Consider the following 17681-nt stretch of genomic DNA (forward strand, 5'->3'; position numbering starts at 1 on the left):
AGCCCCTTCTCTTAGTCCCCAGGGGACTAGCAGGGGGCAGGCTTTTACTTAGGATTTGCCAAGGGCTGGGGTTCATTTGGGAAAGGAAGTTCCATGCAGGGAAGGAAAATCGTAACTGCCACTGGATGCTGGATGAGGCTCCTTCCAGAGGGCATGAGCTCCAGGCCCCACGGGGGCCCTTATGGAGCTTCTTGTTGGCTTCACACTGGGCCGCTGCCATTGGCCCGGCCTGTTTCCTCCGTCTTGAGACTTCTAAACATTTATTTTCCTTCAAGTTCAGTCCAACTGCTGAAAGGTTTGGAGGGAGGAAATAGCTCATTGTAACCCATGTCCCACCTGAGATGAGTTCATTAACCTGTTGTGGCTCAGTTTTCTCTTTTGTAAAATGTGAAAAATAAGGCAACAGCTAGCATATAGGGTCACCGTAAATAAGAAATGAGTGGACGCACGTGAAGCATGTAGAGCAGTATCAGACTGCTGTGGTCAGGTCCGGAGAAGTGCATCACGCCCACATCACACCATTAAATTTCAGGACACATCTCCAGTACCTTATGCTTGTGCAGTGGGGGGAATCTTCTAGCATAGGTGAGGAATTTACATGTTCCTCTGATAACTTCTATTTCAACTGGTGGGCCTTTTTTTTTTTACCTAGACTCATTCATCCAACAAACAGATGATCTCATTTACTGTGGCATATAACCAGAGATCTCCCTCATTGTGAATGATGGTTTTTATTGATTTAACAAACTTATGAAAAGCCCAGCACATGGTATGTTGTATGTATGCACATGAGTATTTAAGGCAAGGATATAACTCCCTCATCTCAAGGGTGCATATAGTTTTTAATCAGACCACACATTATCTAAATGTTAAAGAGTATGGGATGAGATAGGGTCATCATCAGTATCAGGGGGATACTGGCTGTGGTAGAATTTGGAAGAACCATGCCGTAAGAATCTAGCATGGAACACAGATGCTTCAGTATAGTTTTTATTAGAGAATCTCATCTTGCAGAAATGTATACTAGAGGGAAAGGTTTTTTTATCTTAGCTTTAAAAAAATTTTAAATATGTAAATGTATCACACCTTGAGGGCACAAACAGAGTGAGGTTAGCTTTGTTTAACAAAGACCAGGGCAGCCCAGGGAAGCTTGGGGAAAAAAAACACAAACCCAATATAGGACAAATGCTGGGAGGCCTATTTGAAAGGGTAGTAAACCACGAGGTGATCAAGACAGAAAAACACTCGGGGGCTTTAAAACGATTTCAGATTTATTTGTAGTGAGGGATTTGCTTCAAGAATGCAAGCTTTGTGGATGGACAACTGTAAGATACATTCTTATGACTTGATGATAGTTCAAGCTTTTTGGAGAAGTTGGAGCACAGAATGGAGGAAGGAAGTCTGCATGACATTCAGGGCAGTGTGGAAGAGAAGAAAATGCTTTTGGTGCCTGAGCAGCACACCAGGAAGGACTTGAACCAGCCCAGCCCTAGACAGGAGGCTTTTCAGGAGAGCCTGAGCAGAGGTATTGGGACCGTGACTGTACCAGGTCAGAGCCTGCAGGTCCCTGTGCCCAGAGGGACCTCTCTGGAGTGAACTTCACAATCCACGTGCTCTGCTGGAGGCTGTACAACAAACAATGTCATGTTTCTTTTTCTGCCAGATGAACGAATTGGAGCATATAATCTTGCCTTGCTTTTGTCTCTCTAGAATCTTAAGAATCCATCAGGGATGTCAATCTTTTCTCATTCTCCTAAATATCATGTTGCCACTGTCAGATCTGAACTGGACGGATGAAGGGTCTGAGCCTGTTTGATGACTCTGGGACACTTAATGCAGATAAAAGAGCTGACTGAAACTGGGGTACCCATGAAGGGGGCTGCCAGGCACTGCCATGCATGCAGTCAGCCTCATTCCCACTTTGCTCATATATTTCAGGCACTGCACAAGGCCCTGGAAATGCAAAACTGAACTAGATGTGCTCTGTCCAGGGGATTCTTCTCAGCAGAGCACAGATCAGTAAGAAAGGCTCCCTGGAGGCTTGTTCTGAGGCATAGGGCACCTACATCAGTCGGAGGTGCCCTCAGGCAGAATGGCAAGGGAGGCTCAGAGTAATAACAGCTCATTTCTCAGCGAGACAGGAGGATTGTAGGAGCTTTCCCCTTGACTGACTGGCACAGGGGTGGCCTTTTAAAACAAGCCAAACAGCTCTCTCTCTTTTCTGGAGCCCCTGACCCTAGCCACTTGATTCTGCCAATTTTGTATGGGCAAAAATATCTAGGAGGGAAGAGATGGCGAGGGTCTCAACGTGAAGGACGTTCCTGAGAGGGGTCTGCGTTTCTCAAAAGGTACCCCGAGGGGGCTGAACTGCTTCATCAGGGAGAAAAAGCCTCGGGCAGCGTGGGCCCCGGAGGGCGCGTGTCTGGAGTCATTTCAGGGCTTGTTCCATTTTGCCTGATGTGGCAACAAGGAGAGATTTGTTCGTTTTATTTATTTATTTTCCATTTTAAAAGATTTTTCTTTATTCTTCCCCCCTTCCGGCCACTCCGGTTTGGGTTTTCCTTCTGACTCACAATTCCGAAAGTGGAGTGGAATTCATAAAAGTGGTGGTGGGGGGGGTGGGGGAGGTGAGGAGGCAGGGAGCCTCAGGGCGCATTCACTACCTACACTGCCGCTGAGCCCCGCGCGCCGCCGGCCTGGGTGGGGGATCCGGCCTGCGCCCGGGTGACAGTCGGCGGGGCGGCGGGCGCGGGAGGGTCTGCGGCGGGCGGCGCTGCAGCAGCCTTGGCGTCGCCGCCGCCCGCGGGCGCGCGTGTGCGCGGGAGTGCAGGCCGGCGTGCGGGCCTCGGGGGGCGTGCGCGCGGGAGGCGGAGCGGGGCTAGCCCCTCGCCGGCGCCCGCCGCCCCGCTGCTGCTCGCTCTCCAGCCGGTGCCTGCACCCCGGGCCCCCACGGCCCTCGCTCCGGGCAGGGGAGGGAGAAAGTGAGACTCGGTGTCATCAGCATCCATTGTCGAGAGAGAGGAAATTGGAATCCAGCGGCGGCGAGCGGCAGCTGGGCGGTCACATCTGGGAATGCACAGCCGATCCACCTCCCCCGCCCCCTCCCCTGCCGCCTCCTCCCTCACCCAGGAGCACTTCCGAAGCCACTTCGCCTTCAGCCCCTGCCTCGGCCAGAGGTTTCATTTTTAACTGAGTATTTACGCAAGCTGGAAGCGTGCGAGGGGGTGGGGTGGGTGGAAATAGCGGCTGCTTCTTTTCCAGGGGTTGATTTCATGGGGATGTGTTCAAGGCAAGAGCGAATTCAGAAGGATATCGACGTCGTGATCCAGAAGTCCAGAGCCGAGAAGGACTGCCTGTTTGCAGGTGAGTTCTCGCCTCTCCAAGCCGCGGACGCCGCGCCAGCTCCCCGGCCGCCCAGCTGCCCAGTTTGCTGACCGCGACGTGTGTGGCCGGGACTGGGGCTGGGTCGCACGTCCCCGTTCTGGGGTTCGTTTGGCAACAGCGCTGCAGCGAGAACGGGAGCCAAAAGGGGGAGGGGGTGCGCCAGCCAGTCTCCCCCTACTCCCACCCCCCAGTCTGGGGCAGCCTGCAGCTGTGGGGGGGCAGGTCGTGGGTGGGCCGGGCAGGGGCCTTCGTAGTATTTTTAGCCCCCTGTTGGTGTCCGGAGCGTCCTAGCCGCCTCCGGGGTTTCAGCAGTAGCTGCCGAGCGGGGCGGGCGGGACCCCGTGGGTTTGCGCAATGGGCTGAGCGGCGACGCTGGGCTGGTGTCGGCTCCTGCAGCTCCGTCCGGTCCCCTCCGCCTGGCAGTGCGTTGCCTGGCAAGAGGGGTGCCGGAGTCGCCCAGCTCCCCTTCCTGGCGGTCGCCTCGCGTCCATTTTGCTCCCCCTAGAGAGGGTTTTCGCCGCCTAGAGTTCGCGGGGGCCACTTCCGGCCACCCGACTAAGCAATCCCCGCCGTTGTCATGGCACCCGGCACTTGTTGCGGCGGGGTGGGGGGTGCGGCCTCCCGCGGCCTCGGCCGGGGCATCCCCTTGCGCGGGCAGGGGGGTCCCCGCAGCGCTCCAACCCCGGCCGTGAGCGGGGCCGGACCGCTGGCTAGCCCGCTGTGGGCCCCAGCCCGGACTCTGCTGGAAATCCACCCCGGGACCAGCGTCTCACACGACTTTCTGTTTCAGATTTTAGATACTCGGACTCCACCTTTACCTTCACCTACGTGGGCGGCCCCAGAAGGTATTTCTGTGTCTCGAGTTGCTTCATTTCCTGTTCACAAGCTTGTGTTTCCTTTGTTCTTGGTGTGTTCCGTGTTGGGTGCTGTTTTTCCTTTTTCCTTTTTTTTTTTTTTTTTCTTTTCTTTTCTTTTGGTAATATTGTTGCTGTCCGCTGACCACGTCCCCAACGCTCCTTGAGGTCTTCGGTTTTCAATAGCTGAGGGGAAATAAAGACGTTTGATTTAAGCGTCCCTGGGATCAGGCCAGTGAGCAGAACTCTGCACTCTGCGCGGTGGAGCCCTTGGTGGCAGCCGCTTGCTCTCTGGGCGCTGGATGGGGCTGGATGGGGCTGATACAACCAGGCGGGTGCAAAACTGGCACGCTGCGTGTGTAGCGACATGCATAGAAGAAAGAAGAGAGTCGCACACACAGTAGTTGGATCACAAGTGATGGTTTTCCTGGTCAGTTGCTGTTCCATGTTTTCTAAAGGTTGACATAAACCTGCAGTCTGCCAATTTTCCATACTTTTTTTTTTTTTAGGAGTATTTGGTTTTCACATAAGGTTGTAGGAAAGCCTTTGGAAGTTACGTATAGTTGGAGCCTATTGCTTCTTTCTTGAGGGGGAAGGACAAATGGGTGTGTTAACACTAAATTGTTTACAGTGAAAAAGAAGTCAGAGCCCAATTGTGTGTGTAGGAGGTAGAATTCTAATAATGAAAGGCAGCTATTAAAAAGTGCCTCGCTGCCTTCACTTGTTAAGTTAGAATTTTCTCCCTGTTAGCCCTTTGGGGACACAGTGGCTTAAAAGAGCAGTGACCACAGATGAGATCAGTCAGAGATTTCGCCTTGCTTTGAGGACTCCGTGTTTAGCATCATTTGATCACATTCCAGAATATCTCTTAGCTAATGGAAACATTGATGAACATATAAATCACAAAAAAAGATTTCTTCTGTAAATAGATTTTTAAAAAGCTTGGAATGAATGCAGATCTTTAAAATGCTTAAGGATCTATGCTGCAGACTACATCTCCAAAGAGCCGTAGTTAAAAGTTATTGGGTTTCCCTTAAAGACAGTCTAAGCCTCAAGATTGGAATGGTGACTTGATTTACTAGTCGAAAATGTATCATGTTGTGTGTTCCCATTGGGAGGGAATAAAATTATAGTGGTTCTTAATTTACCATCATTTTTGTAATTATGAATAAAAAGAATAATTAAATTAGAGAAGATACAACTAGATTAACACTGCTCCTACGCATACATACTATCCAGAGGACGTTGATGTATGACTAATATATCTTCTTGGATTATTTTAACAGTTAAAATACAGGCATGCCTCTGAGATATTGTGGGTTTGGTCTCAAATCACCAAAAATGAAGTGAATGTCGCAATAAAGCGAATTACACGAATATTTTGGTTTTCCACTGCATCTGAAAGTTATGTTTATACTATAGTGTCTGTTAAGTGTGCAATAGCATTATATCTAAAAACAATATATTTACTTTAAATAAAAAAATACTTTATTGCTAAAAAATGTTAACCACCATCTGAACCTTCAGCAAGTCCTAATGTTTTTTGCTGGTGGAGGGTCTTAACCTTCCATCTGTAAAAAAACACTCAGTATGGGTGAAGTGCAGTGACCAGTATGCCTATTAGATGCCTTGTATGGAAGGCATTCCCTGTGTGAGCAGGTCAGCATCTGCTTGGGCTGTCTGTTTTACAGTTGTTAATCTAGCGAGCGATGTAGACTGAGAAAACCCTGGGCATGCTTTTGAACTCACTAGCTTTATTATTTTCAATATGATGTCTGAGTTCTTTTGGCCTCAGTTTAAGTATCTGTACAATGACCAAGGGTGAACTGTACCCTTAATCTCTTTACGATCTCTTAGAAGATACTGCAGTGAGATCCTTTATCAGCAAATTATTGAACTGGTGTTGTTAACAAAGCAAGAAGAGGTGGAGAAGGTAGGAAGGCCTCCAGGAGCAAGGCCCCAGGCTGGGATGAATAATTAACTCATTGAGATAACACAGTTTTCACTGTCGGAACAAGGACCCTGGTTGCTTTTAAAGTAAGAGATGTTTACTTTTCTGTGTAATCCTATTAAGGGACAGTGTTTTTCTTTTGTCCCTGATTTAAATATCTGGAACCTGTGCTTCTCTAAGGTGGAAGGCTTGTTACAGAAGAAAAATATTGGTACAGCTGTTGACCTCATTGCTTTGTCTTCTCAGAAGCTTGTTCTAGAAAACAATACCATATATAAGGTTGTTTTACTATGGTGGTAGTAACCCCTTTAATGATAATCCCTTTAAGGGCTTGTGGCTAATAGCAGATTTTTTTTTCCTGAAAGTAAAAATATAAAGAAAAATATCTTATTTTAAGCACATTAGAATCTGGTATTATGTATTTCTCATTGCTACGTGTAAATGGAGCATTTGAAATTAAAATAATCTTGTTCTCTTTATTTAATGTGCTTATCAACTTAAAATATTCAATTAATAGTGTCATTTCAGATCAGTTAGACTTCACTATTCAAGGAATTTTGCGGAGAAAATGTTACATGATTATTTTGAATTATATTTAACTATCATTTCATCTAAACCATTGAGAACCTAGTTCAAGAATAATTTTCAAGTTGTAGATCAAACTTAATATTACCCTTTCCTTTCTGACACTCCAGGAATTGAGTTACACTTTGTTCTAAAGGCAAAGGTTGAACTTACATGTTCCTATTCAAAAAATGAAGTAATATTAGAGTCCTTTTTTACTTGTAATCTTTTGTGTTTTTGTGGTTTAAGAGGAAATGCCAAGAGGTGACTGTGTCAGGCCAGCTGGTGACCTGGTAAATTGGCCTTTCATTTGGAGGTCCTCAGAGGGACAGTGTGCCTGTTAACAGTTGTTATTCTGACTTTAGGTGAGGAGTGGGGGAGGGGGAGAGCAGATAGTCAGGTGGAAGTCGAGTTTTCCTGAAAGAGAAGGTTCATGGAATCACTGTTATTCTCACCTTGGGATATGCACGCTGAGGCTCAGAGAGTTAAGCACGCATGCTCCAGTCGACTTAAATGATAAAGTTGCCTTGTGTCCCCTGTTCTGTCTCACCTGAGACCTGTGCTCATTTCTCCACATGAGTGTTGCCAGGCTCTGAGCATGAAGGCACTCCAGCCTCCACAATTAGACTGATGCTGACTTACTTGAGAGGGGTAGTTTTCGTGTCTTTTGATTAAGGAACAATAAGAAAGGAAGTATTCCATGTTAGGAATCTGATTATTAATACCATCTACCGATGCTTGAAAGCTTGTTTATGTCCAGCAAGATGGAATTTATTTTAGCCGTGGTCCTCTTGAGTCCTGGACCCTTTGGATTAACTCCATGGCTGCTGGGGGGTGAGGACCTGCCGTAGGCTTCGACCCAGGTCCGCCTCCTAATTCCAGAGATGTACCAGGAACTATCAACTAGGGTCCTAGACTGGACACAATTTGTACATTTATGCAAGAGTTGTTTCTTCCCTGTACTCTGTCCTGCTGGTCATCTCCTGCCTCGTTTTTTTGTCCCTTACCACTGTAAGTCAATTCCGGAAGACCCAAAGGTTAGGGATTCTGGTCTTGCACCTGTCTCACTTGCAGTCAGATATGCAGTTAACGACGGAAGGAAGAACAGGGTTTTAGTGGGTGGTGACAGCTACCGAGGGGCTGGGAAGACGGGTGGAGGTTCCGGGCCTAGCGCTTACCAGAGACAAGGAGAGCAAGGAGAGCAAGGGGAACCCCCAGTCCCTCTCCAACCCTCGCAGAAACACTGGATCTGGGCTTCCAGCAGGGAGAGGTCTGTGACGACACAATGCAGGTTTTATAAATACACGAAGAGTACTTTTTTATTGTAAAAAGAATTAGAAAAAGAGAGGAACTACGGTGATGATTCCTCCACCTTCTGCTGATATAGTCGAGTTTGCGCTTCAGAATTTTTATCTGTCTGCGTGCATGTAAGTAAGCTCTGTGCCCAAAGACTGTATTGTATTCTTTCGAGACCTCACGGTTTTCACAAGGTCTTTCTTTTAGAATTGCCATGAGAATAAAGACATATTGATTAAATTCAGAGTCTTTCCAGTCAAGGGATGTGGCTGCATAAGAAAGCTAATATTTATATTAGAAATGATTAATAAATACATTAGGAATTTAATACTGGGTAGATGTTTTGAGTTGTCCACCTAGGTGCCCCCTTGATTATATGAAAAGAAAGCCTTTCACATGGTGGTGGGTAGAATGGCATCTTTGAAAGTGCACCCCTTGTTTTAGGAGTTTTGTTCACGTGAATGTCCTAGAGCATCGACTTTGATACAATAGTATTACTCTATAGGCCCTCACGTTTTGGATGTGCCAACTGAAGTTTGCCACCTGCTCCTTCCCCTGGGCCTTTGCATGTGCTACCTGGAACAGCCATGTACACTCGACCCCCCCCCCCCCCCCACTCCTGGTCAGCCTGCATTGTCCGGGTCTTCAGTGAGCCAAATCCCCCCTCTGAGGACCATATTCTGCCATCCGTTCCCCGGCACAGTTCTGTCAGGGTATGCTGAGACCACGATGTCACAGTGTATTGTTATCACCTGTGCACTTAGTATCCGTCTTAAGGTGAGCCTCTTGGAGGCACGATTTGTCTCGTTCAGTGCAGCTTCCCCAGCCCCTCGTTCTGTGCCGAGTACAGTGTATTTTCTCAATAAATAGCTGTTGACTGAATTACTAAATGCATGCCGAAAGGTCTTCAGGCATACGAGAAGCAACTCCCTAGTCAAAATGACCAGGTACAGAGATACTCAGGCTTCCGAAAGCCCCCAGTCTAGTGACATGACTTCAGAGGGACAGAAGTTGTCTAGTCAAGTTACAAGCCTTGTTCTCTGGGTCACATACTTAAATGATTCCTGGAGACAGATAATGCAATTGTGCAGAATAATAGGGAGCTATAGGGACTAGGGCACACTGGAGATTTTGGACTGTGTGTGTGTGTGTGAGAGAGAGAGAGACAGAGACAGAGACAGAGACAGAGACAGAGAGGGACAGATAGAGACAGACCAGACCAGCAGGGAGAGAGATGAGAAGCATCAATTCTTTGTTGCAGCACCTTAGTTGTTCATTGATTGCTTTCTCTGCTTTCTCATATGTGCCCTGACCCGGGGGGGGGGGGGGTTGATACAGCAGAGCTAGTGACCCCTTGCTCAAGCCACCGACCTTGGGCTCAAGCTGGTGAGCGTTGCTCAAACCAGATGAGCCTGCACTCAAGCTGGCGACCTCCGGATTTTGAACCTGGGTCTTCTGCATCCCAGTCAGACACTCTATCTGCTGCTCCACCGCCTGGTCAGATGAGAGCTAGGACTCTTAACAGTATTTAATTCACTTTTAAAAAATAAGCAGCACTTTGGTGATCAATTAGGTTTTCTAGGGGGAGGGCTAACCCACCTGGTCCCCCCCCAGTGCGTAATTCCTTACTCATGGGGTGCCCTAGGGAGAAACAGTGTACTTGACTTCCAGAGTATATTTGTCTTCTTGTGACTTTCTTAGGAAGGAGCGGCCACGCCTGAAGGAGTAGGAGACATGAGGGGTGGAGAGGTTGTCCCATCACCTCAGTTTTCATCCTGAAAGAAGGACTTATTCATTCTAGGAGTCTGGAAACAGGCGATGGAAACTCTCAAGAGGTCTTAAAAGTTTCAGAATGAAAAAAAATGGATCAGTTTTTTTTTTTTTTAAATTAAAAATTAGCCTGTTCCCCTTGGCAATGGGGACTTGTTCATTATAATTTTTTATATCAATTATTATCCAAAATAATGAATTAAAGTAAAAAAAAAGAAAAGAAAAAGCATGTTCATTGGAGCGCTGGGGCCCTGCCTGGAAGGAGGGGCTGCTGGTGGAAGGGAACGTGGGGATGAGCAGAATGAGGGGCGGGGGCTTTCTCTCCTGCCCCTCTCCCAGTTACAGTTTCGCTGGTCTTTTCTGTTCTATAGACAGTTTTCTTTGAAAAAGCCTTCGTTGTCAGATGAGTTTTAAAACCACGGACCTAAAATAACCACCACATCTGACACAAGTATATCTCTATGGCAGCTTCACTATTGACAAAGTGTTTAGACCGTTTATTTCTTGGATTAAGATAATACCACCAATCCTGTGTATTGGGCATCCTCTCTGCCCTCCTTGGTGCCTACCTGACATCCTGCATTGGCCACAAAGATGAGGAGGTATTTTGTCAGCTATTTCGCATTTCATAGCTACAGACCCTGGGGATGGGGGTTTGTGTAATTTAAGGCAGTGGTCCCCAACCCCCGGGCTGCGGACCAGTACCGGTCCATGGGCCATTTGGTACCAGTCCGCAGAGAAAGAATAAATAACTTACATTATTTCCGTTTTACTTATATTTAAGTCTGAACGATGTTTTATTTTTTAAAAATGACCAGATTCCCTCTGTTATATCCGTCTAAGACTCACTCTTGACACTTGTCTCGTAAGTTCGACAATTATATTTTAAAATACCACAGTTTTTACGCCAGTCGCATAATTCTATTTTGTGCATTTATCCGTCCCACCCTAAAGGCCGGTTCGTGAAAATATTTTCTGACACTAAACTGGTCCGTGGCCCCCAAAAAGTTGGGGACCACTGATTTAAGGAACTCAGCGTTGTTAAGAAGTAATTGCGAGCAGGGAAAGAGTGTGTCTGTGAGCCCTGAGGGGCACTGGTTGAACTGGAGCAGTTGGGAATGTTTGGGGGTGGGGAGGGCTGGCAAATGGGCGTCAGCCAGGACCCTGCTGAAAACCTGCAGTGCCCTGAGCCCAGCGCTAAGCACTGTAGTCGGAAAGTTGTGTACATTGGCTGCACGGTTCTTCTGCAAATATTGGGCCAGGCTGTTTCAATTCCCCATCATTTTTTCTGAGGTATTAAAAAAGAGAAACGGTGAAATTTCCTTGGTCCTAAAAGTGTTTAGTAATTCTTTGCACAGCTTTGCTTTGGGAAAGACTGAGCCATAATGGGTCCATCTTGCTTTAAGGGGGCTGCCTCAGACTTGGTATGACATTTTAGTCAAGTTATTGAGATCTGATCTTTCTTTCTTTTTTTTCTTTGTATTCTCTAAATGTCTGAAATTTCATCTTCCATGCATCCCATGAAAGACTAATTAGAAGTACTGCTTTCATTTATACTGCTTGTCATTTGGTTTTATTGTGATGTAATTTAGGTTTTCTGTTCAGTCTTCTTGCTTAAATGCCGGATGCATTATAACATCTCATCCTTTTCTCTTTAAAAGAAGTCTCTCTTCCCAGCATTTCTCTAGTGCGGATTTCATCACCTGAGCCAGTTTAGGGGATCAAGGTCTCAGCTTTCAGGTGTCCCACCTTTAAATCCTTTTTCAAAGCACCCCCGGCTCTTGTTGAAGTCATTGTTGGCCTCTCCATCCCTCCTCCTGTCGACACTTGACTGAGGTCACTCACTGTAACCCAATGTCTTTCAATTCTTTTTTTTTTTTTTTTTTTTTGTATTTTCCGGGATTGAGAATCAGGGGGCCGGCAGACTGACAGACTCCCGCATGCGCCCTACCAGGATCCACTCGGCATGCCCATCAGGGGACGATGCTTGGCCCCTCTGGGGTGTCACTCTGCTGCAGCTGGAGCCATTCTAGCACCTGAGGCAGAGGCCATGGAGCCATCCTCAGCACCCAGGTCAACTTTGCTCCCATGGAACCTTGGCTGTGGGAGGGGAAGAGAGAGACAGAGAGAAAGGAGAGGGGGGAGGGGTGGAGAAGCAGATGGGTGCTTCTTTGTACCCTGGAAGGGAATCAGACCTGAGACATCTACACACCAGGCCAATGCTCTACTGCTGAGCCAACCAGCCAGGGCTCAATTCTTGATTAACAGTTTCTCACCTGTCAGTTTATTTGTCCTTGAACTCTTTCAGCATGAATGTAATCACAGCATTTATCTGCTCAGAAGTCTTCAGGGGCGGCCACCGTTTTCTCCGGCTCAGATTTACGCCCTTATTTTTGGCTTTCAAGGGGCACCTTCTCCACCTTTTGGATTTCTGTTTTTCAGACTTCCCAACACCAGCTCAACTGTTCTTTGTGTATTGACCTCCTCCTCTCTCCGCTCAGCAGCAGTTTGTATAATTCAGTACATTAGGCATACACAGTGGTTCAAGGTTCATTGATAACATCTGTGTTGCATCACCCACTTGGTTTTGGATATCAAGATCATGGTTTTATGATCATAAAGGCTGGTTCATTTAAAACTTTCCTTTGACCACAAATGGCGTCTCCGTGAAAATCTATGATGGATGGATGCTCGAGGCCAGGGGTAAGTGAGATGATGACTAGAATAAGGTGAGAATGAGACAGTGAAATCTGAGGGAGCAAGGATGTGCATAGACCCATGATGGCGAACCTTTTTATAAAAACCACCCACTTTTGCGGTGCTGGTCAACCTGTTCTCTGCGGGCATAGACCCAATCCATTGTGGAATAGCAACAGTAAATCTGGAGTGCAGTTTGCCTTTCAGTGGCATCCTAGTTTGTGGCTGACACCTCCTTAGTGTATTAAATGGAAGGTGATGGATCTGCTGGTGTTAAATTTAAAAGGGAGACTTCCAGTTAAACCTTTGTGCAGTCAGATCAATTTTCCCTGGACAGAAATTAGTAGACCAGTGAGCTGCTCACTGACCTCCCCCAAGATGGTCTCTTTCTGAACATTTTGAAATCTAAATTGCATTTCCTAATGGTCTGACAGTGTTCCTAGGATCTGTCAGCCACCTCGAGTGCTGTAGTTATTTGGATTTTCATCATTGTTCCACTTAAAAAGCAAGTATCGGTTGTTATTCAAAATCATGTAGAGAATATTTTTGTATTCAAAGTACAGCATTGAGCCAGAGACTGTTGTAGCTACTATACATTTGTTAGGCTTTCCTCTAGGAATAAAAACAGTTCAGACAGAATTGGGAAAAAACAAACAAAAATACTGTTACTGACAGAGCTGTGTAAAAGAAGAGATAAGTCAGATAATAAAAGGTCACATTGCCTGACCTGTGGTGGCGCAGTGGATGGAGCATCAACCTGGGATGCCAACGTCGCCAAGTTCGAAACCCTGGGCTTGCCCGGTCAAGGCACAAAGAAGAAGCAACTGCTACGAATTGATGATTCTCACCCCATTCTCCTTTTCTCTTTCCCTCTCTCCTTTCTCTAAAACCAATAAATAAAATCTTTTTTAAAAAGGTTGCAAAAAATGAATCAGAGTTCCAGTTTAAAGACTTGAACTCTATTTCCTAGCAGAGTGACTGGACTATAGTGAGTATTTCTTAGTATCCTTAAATGACAGTAACGTCTTTCCTATATTATGTGGTAGCTTTTCTCAGACTATTTAATTAAACATTAGGTATGTGACCAAATATATCTGGTAAATGCTTAAACAATATTAAACAATGTTAAGGGTTGACTTTGAAGAACCTTTTATATCTCAGTGGGCATTGTGCACATCCAAGAGCTGAATGAAGTACTCAGGGGTTTTCAGACTTATTTGATTACAGAGCTGGAACATCTTGAGAGTTGTTTTGTGGAAAACACTTTGGCAAACTCCGAGTTTTATTCATTAAGAATAGTTTCTGAGTAAACAGGGACACTGTAATGGAAGTGGAGACTGCCGATCTACATTGAGCCCCGAAGAATTTATTTTCAGTAATTTTTATAGGACTTGCTTCATGACAAGAACAGCTTCAGTTAGAGGCATTTGGCAGTTCCTGCCACTCACGTCTCTACGCGAGGATGTATTTCTCTGAGTCTCTCGTTCTCTGCTCTGTGGGGTTGTGTTCGTTCATGATAAGGGCTCTCAATGATGCTTATTCATCAAAGCCCTGAGGTTAACAGGTCCTCTTGCAGTGATTAGAAATCAGCCTCACAAAGAAGCCTTAGAGACAGAGAATGATTCTTGTAGCAGGAACACACATTACGTCCTCTGAAAATGCCGTCCCTTGGACTACAGTCGAGCTTAGGGAGCAGTCTTTGATGGAGTGTAGTTTTGGGAGAAGTTCGTGCATGGTGAGGGAAACCTGGACTTATCTGAACGTTTCATTTCTTTGATAAAGTACGTTTAGAAAAACAGCAAGGGAATCTATTTTTGTGAAATCATTTTCCTCCCAGTGAGCAAAATGAGAAGCTTACTGAAAGAGTTTTAAAATATTTCTCAGAATTCTTTTCAACATTGGTCAGGAAGTAAACAGCCCCATGTTTGGGCAGCGCTGGTCTTTAAACAAAAGGAAGTCACATGTTACCTAGGTAACAGAAATGGAGCAGGAAAGCCTCTGCTTTTTAGTTTTTTGGAGAACCTCTGCTTTTAAAGGGTTCCTGTGGACACAGGGTCAGGTAGGTCTTCAAAATGATTTATGTCAACAGTTGACATATTCCATTATGAACACTTCATAGCTTTTGTGGTTCAGGGGAACCAGTGGAGCCACCCACATAATTAAGAATCTAGCATATTCTAGAATCTTGTTTGGAAGTCAGCGTGCAAAATCTTTTTGTTTATCTTTAAGTGAGAAGCGGGAAGGCAGAGAGACAGACTCCCGCTTTTGCCCCGACCAGGATCCACTTGGCAAGCCCCCAACCAGGTGATGCTCTGCCCATCTGGGTCCATTGCTCCGTTGCTCAGCAACTGAGCTAGTTTAGTGCCTGAGGTGAGGCCATGGAGCCATCCTCAACACCAGGGGCCAACTTGCTCCAGACAAATCATGGGTGTGGAAGGGGAAGAGAGAGATAGAGAAGGCAGAGGGGGAGGGCTGGAGAAGTAGATGGTCACTTTTCCTGTGTGCCCTGACTGGAAGTTGAACCTGGGATGTCCATATGCCCGGCCAACACTCTACTACTGAGCCAACCAGCGAGGGCTGGTGTGCAAAATCTTAACTGAGTGGATTTGTGATTTTGAATACTACATTTGTCAGTCTGTAGGTATCCATGTCATTGATCTTGAGTGCAAAGTCTTAGACATTGGCATGTGGAAGGCCTAAGCAGAATGCTAAAATCTGCTTCAGAGATAAAAGCTGGTCAGCCATCATTTCTCGTTAAAATGCACCACAGCTAGATATGCAGCCAAAAAAAGGGCCCTCTGGCTATAAGCAGTCATTACATTATTATTACTGGAGAGTTTGAGAGGATTTCTCAGTGAATGGTCAAATTCACTTTTAGTGAACTAAGAACTTTGAATAAGTCACTGTGAGCCAAATTCTTTCTTGATTCTCCCTAGAGCAGTCGATCTTTATGAGAAAATCAGCCTAGAATGGTGATTTCAAGTGATTTTCAATTAAGTGATTTCTCAGTGGGTGTTGCATGTTCTTGGTTGAATTGTGCCCCAAAGTGATGAAACTTGGGGCCAAGAAAAACTTCAAACTTGATTTTTTAAAAATTATTATTAGTTTGATTTAATATGAGCTTTTTGTGTTGACTTCCTATGTCATTTATTTAAAATTTGCAGTATCCTTAATCCTTGATGTGTAGGTGTATACAAACCCTTTCTTGCTGAAGGCAATTAGCAAGGAACAATCTACTTAGGGCAGTAGTTGCACAAAAGGTTTTTTTTTGTTTTTTTTTTTTTTTTTAATAAATTTTTATTAATGGTAATGGGATGACATTAATAAATCAGGGTACATATATTCAAAGAAAACATGTCTAGGTTATTTTGTCATCAAATTATGTTGCAAACCCCTCGCCCAAAGTCAGATTGTCCTCCGTCACCCTCTATCTAGTTCTCTGTGCCCCTCCCCCTCCCCCTAACTCTCTCCCTCCCTCCCTCCCATGTCCTCCCTCCCCCCCCCCCCTTGGTAACCACCACACTCTTGTCCATGTCTCTTAGTCTCATTTTTATGTTCCACCAATGTATGGAATCAAGTAGTTCTTGTTTTTTTCTGATTTGTTTATTTCACTCCTTATAATGTTATCAAGATCCCACCATTTTGCTGTAAATGATCCGATGTCATCATTTCTTATGGCTGAGTAGTATTCCATAGTGTATATGTGCCACATCTTCTTTATCCAGTCTTCTATTGAAGGGCTTTTTGGTTGTTTCCATGTCTTGGCCACTGTGAACAGTGCTGCAATGAACATGGGGCTACATGTGTCTTCACGTATCAATGTTTCTGAGGTTTTGGGGTATATACCCAGTAGAGGGATTGCTGGGTCATAAGGTAGTTCTATTTGCAGTTTTTTGAGGAACCACCATACTTTCCTCCATAATGGTTGTACTACTTTACAGTCCCACCAACAGTGAATGAGGGTTCCTTTTTCTCCACAGCAAAAGGTTTTTTTAAAACAGAGAAAGGTTGCCATTTCCAGCCTTTGGGATACATTCTGGGAAATGCTACATATTTCAAATGTACTTTGAAATCTTAACACTACACATCTATCAGAATGGCCAAAACTGGAACTCTGACAACAGCAAGTGCTGGTGAGGATGTGGAGCAACAGGAGTGCTTGCTCATTCACTGCTGCTAGGAATGCAATGTGCAGACAGTTTTGGCAGCTTCTTAACAAGACAAAACATACTCTTACCCTCTATGTTCCAGCAATCACGCTCCTTGGTATTTACCCAAAGCCCTTGAAAACTTACGTCCACAAAAAATCTGCACATAATGTTTATAGCAGTTTTACTCACAATTGCCAAAACTTGGAAACAACCAAGATGTCCTCCAGAAGGTGAACGGATAAATTAGCTGTGGTACATCCGGACCACAGAATGTTATCCAGTGTTGATAAAGGAATGAACCATCAGGCCGTGAAAAGACCTGGAAGAACCTTAAGTGCGTATTACTAAGTGAAAGAAGCCAACCGTACATACTGTATGATTCCAGCTATATGACATTCTGGAAGAGGCGAATCTATAGAGGAAGTTAAATGGTCAGTGGTTGCCAAGGTTTAGGGAGAAGGGAGGGATGAATAGGCAGAGTGCAGAGGAGTTTTAGGGAACTGAAGTGCAGAGGAGTTTTAGGGAACTGAAGTAGAGTATTCTGTGCGATACTCTACTGGGTGGACACGTCATTACACATTTGTTCAAATCCATGGAATGTACACCACGGAGAGGGAACCGTAAGTGAGATACACTGTGGACTCTTGGTGATAATGGCATGTGGATGTAGGCTCATCATTAGTCACAAACGTCCCGCTCCTGTGGGGGTGCTGTTGATCCTGGGGAAAGCTGTGCATGTGTGGGGTAGGGGATGTGGCAACCTCTGTGCGTTCTGTTCAGTTTTGCTGCCAGCCTAAAACTGCTCTAGAGAAGATAGCCTGTTAAAAAGACAGCCAGGGGAAAAAAAAAAGGCAGGTGCTTACCAAGACTTTTCAACCTCTCGATAAAGATTCTGCTTTATAGAAAGTTTAAGGACTTCTTAAATAACAGTGCCCTGGAACACATTGATGGTTGCCAGATGAGAAGGAGGTTGGGGAGTAGGTAAAAAGGTGAAGGGGTTAAGGTGTGCAGATT

At 45.5% G+C, this 17681-nt stretch overlaps 1 protein-coding gene across 3 annotated transcripts in view; it reads left to right on the top strand.

Annotated features, from left to right (window-relative positions):
- The first annotated feature begins 1274 nt into the window (after window positions 1–1274).
- Window positions 1275–17681, top strand: part of PARP8 (poly(ADP-ribose) polymerase family member 8) — a 168629-nt gene continuing 152222 nt past the window's right edge. Inside the window, exons 1-3 of one of the 3 annotated variants that reach the window (XM_066240639.1) lie at window positions 1275–2348; window positions 3262–3363; window positions 4175–4229. In XM_066240639.1, the coding sequence (XP_066096736.1) occupies window positions 3273–3363; window positions 4175–4229 (146 nt within the window). In that variant the 5' untranslated portion in view covers window positions 1275–2348; window positions 3262–3272. The other 2 variants (XM_066240649.1, XM_066240633.1) reach the window with 2 other exon arrangements.

Source organism: Saccopteryx bilineata, chromosome 1, assembly GCF_036850765.1.
Source record: "Saccopteryx bilineata isolate mSacBil1 chromosome 1, mSacBil1_pri_phased_curated, whole genome shotgun sequence".
Taxonomy (NCBI): Eukaryota; Metazoa; Chordata; class Mammalia; order Chiroptera; family Emballonuridae; genus Saccopteryx; species Saccopteryx bilineata.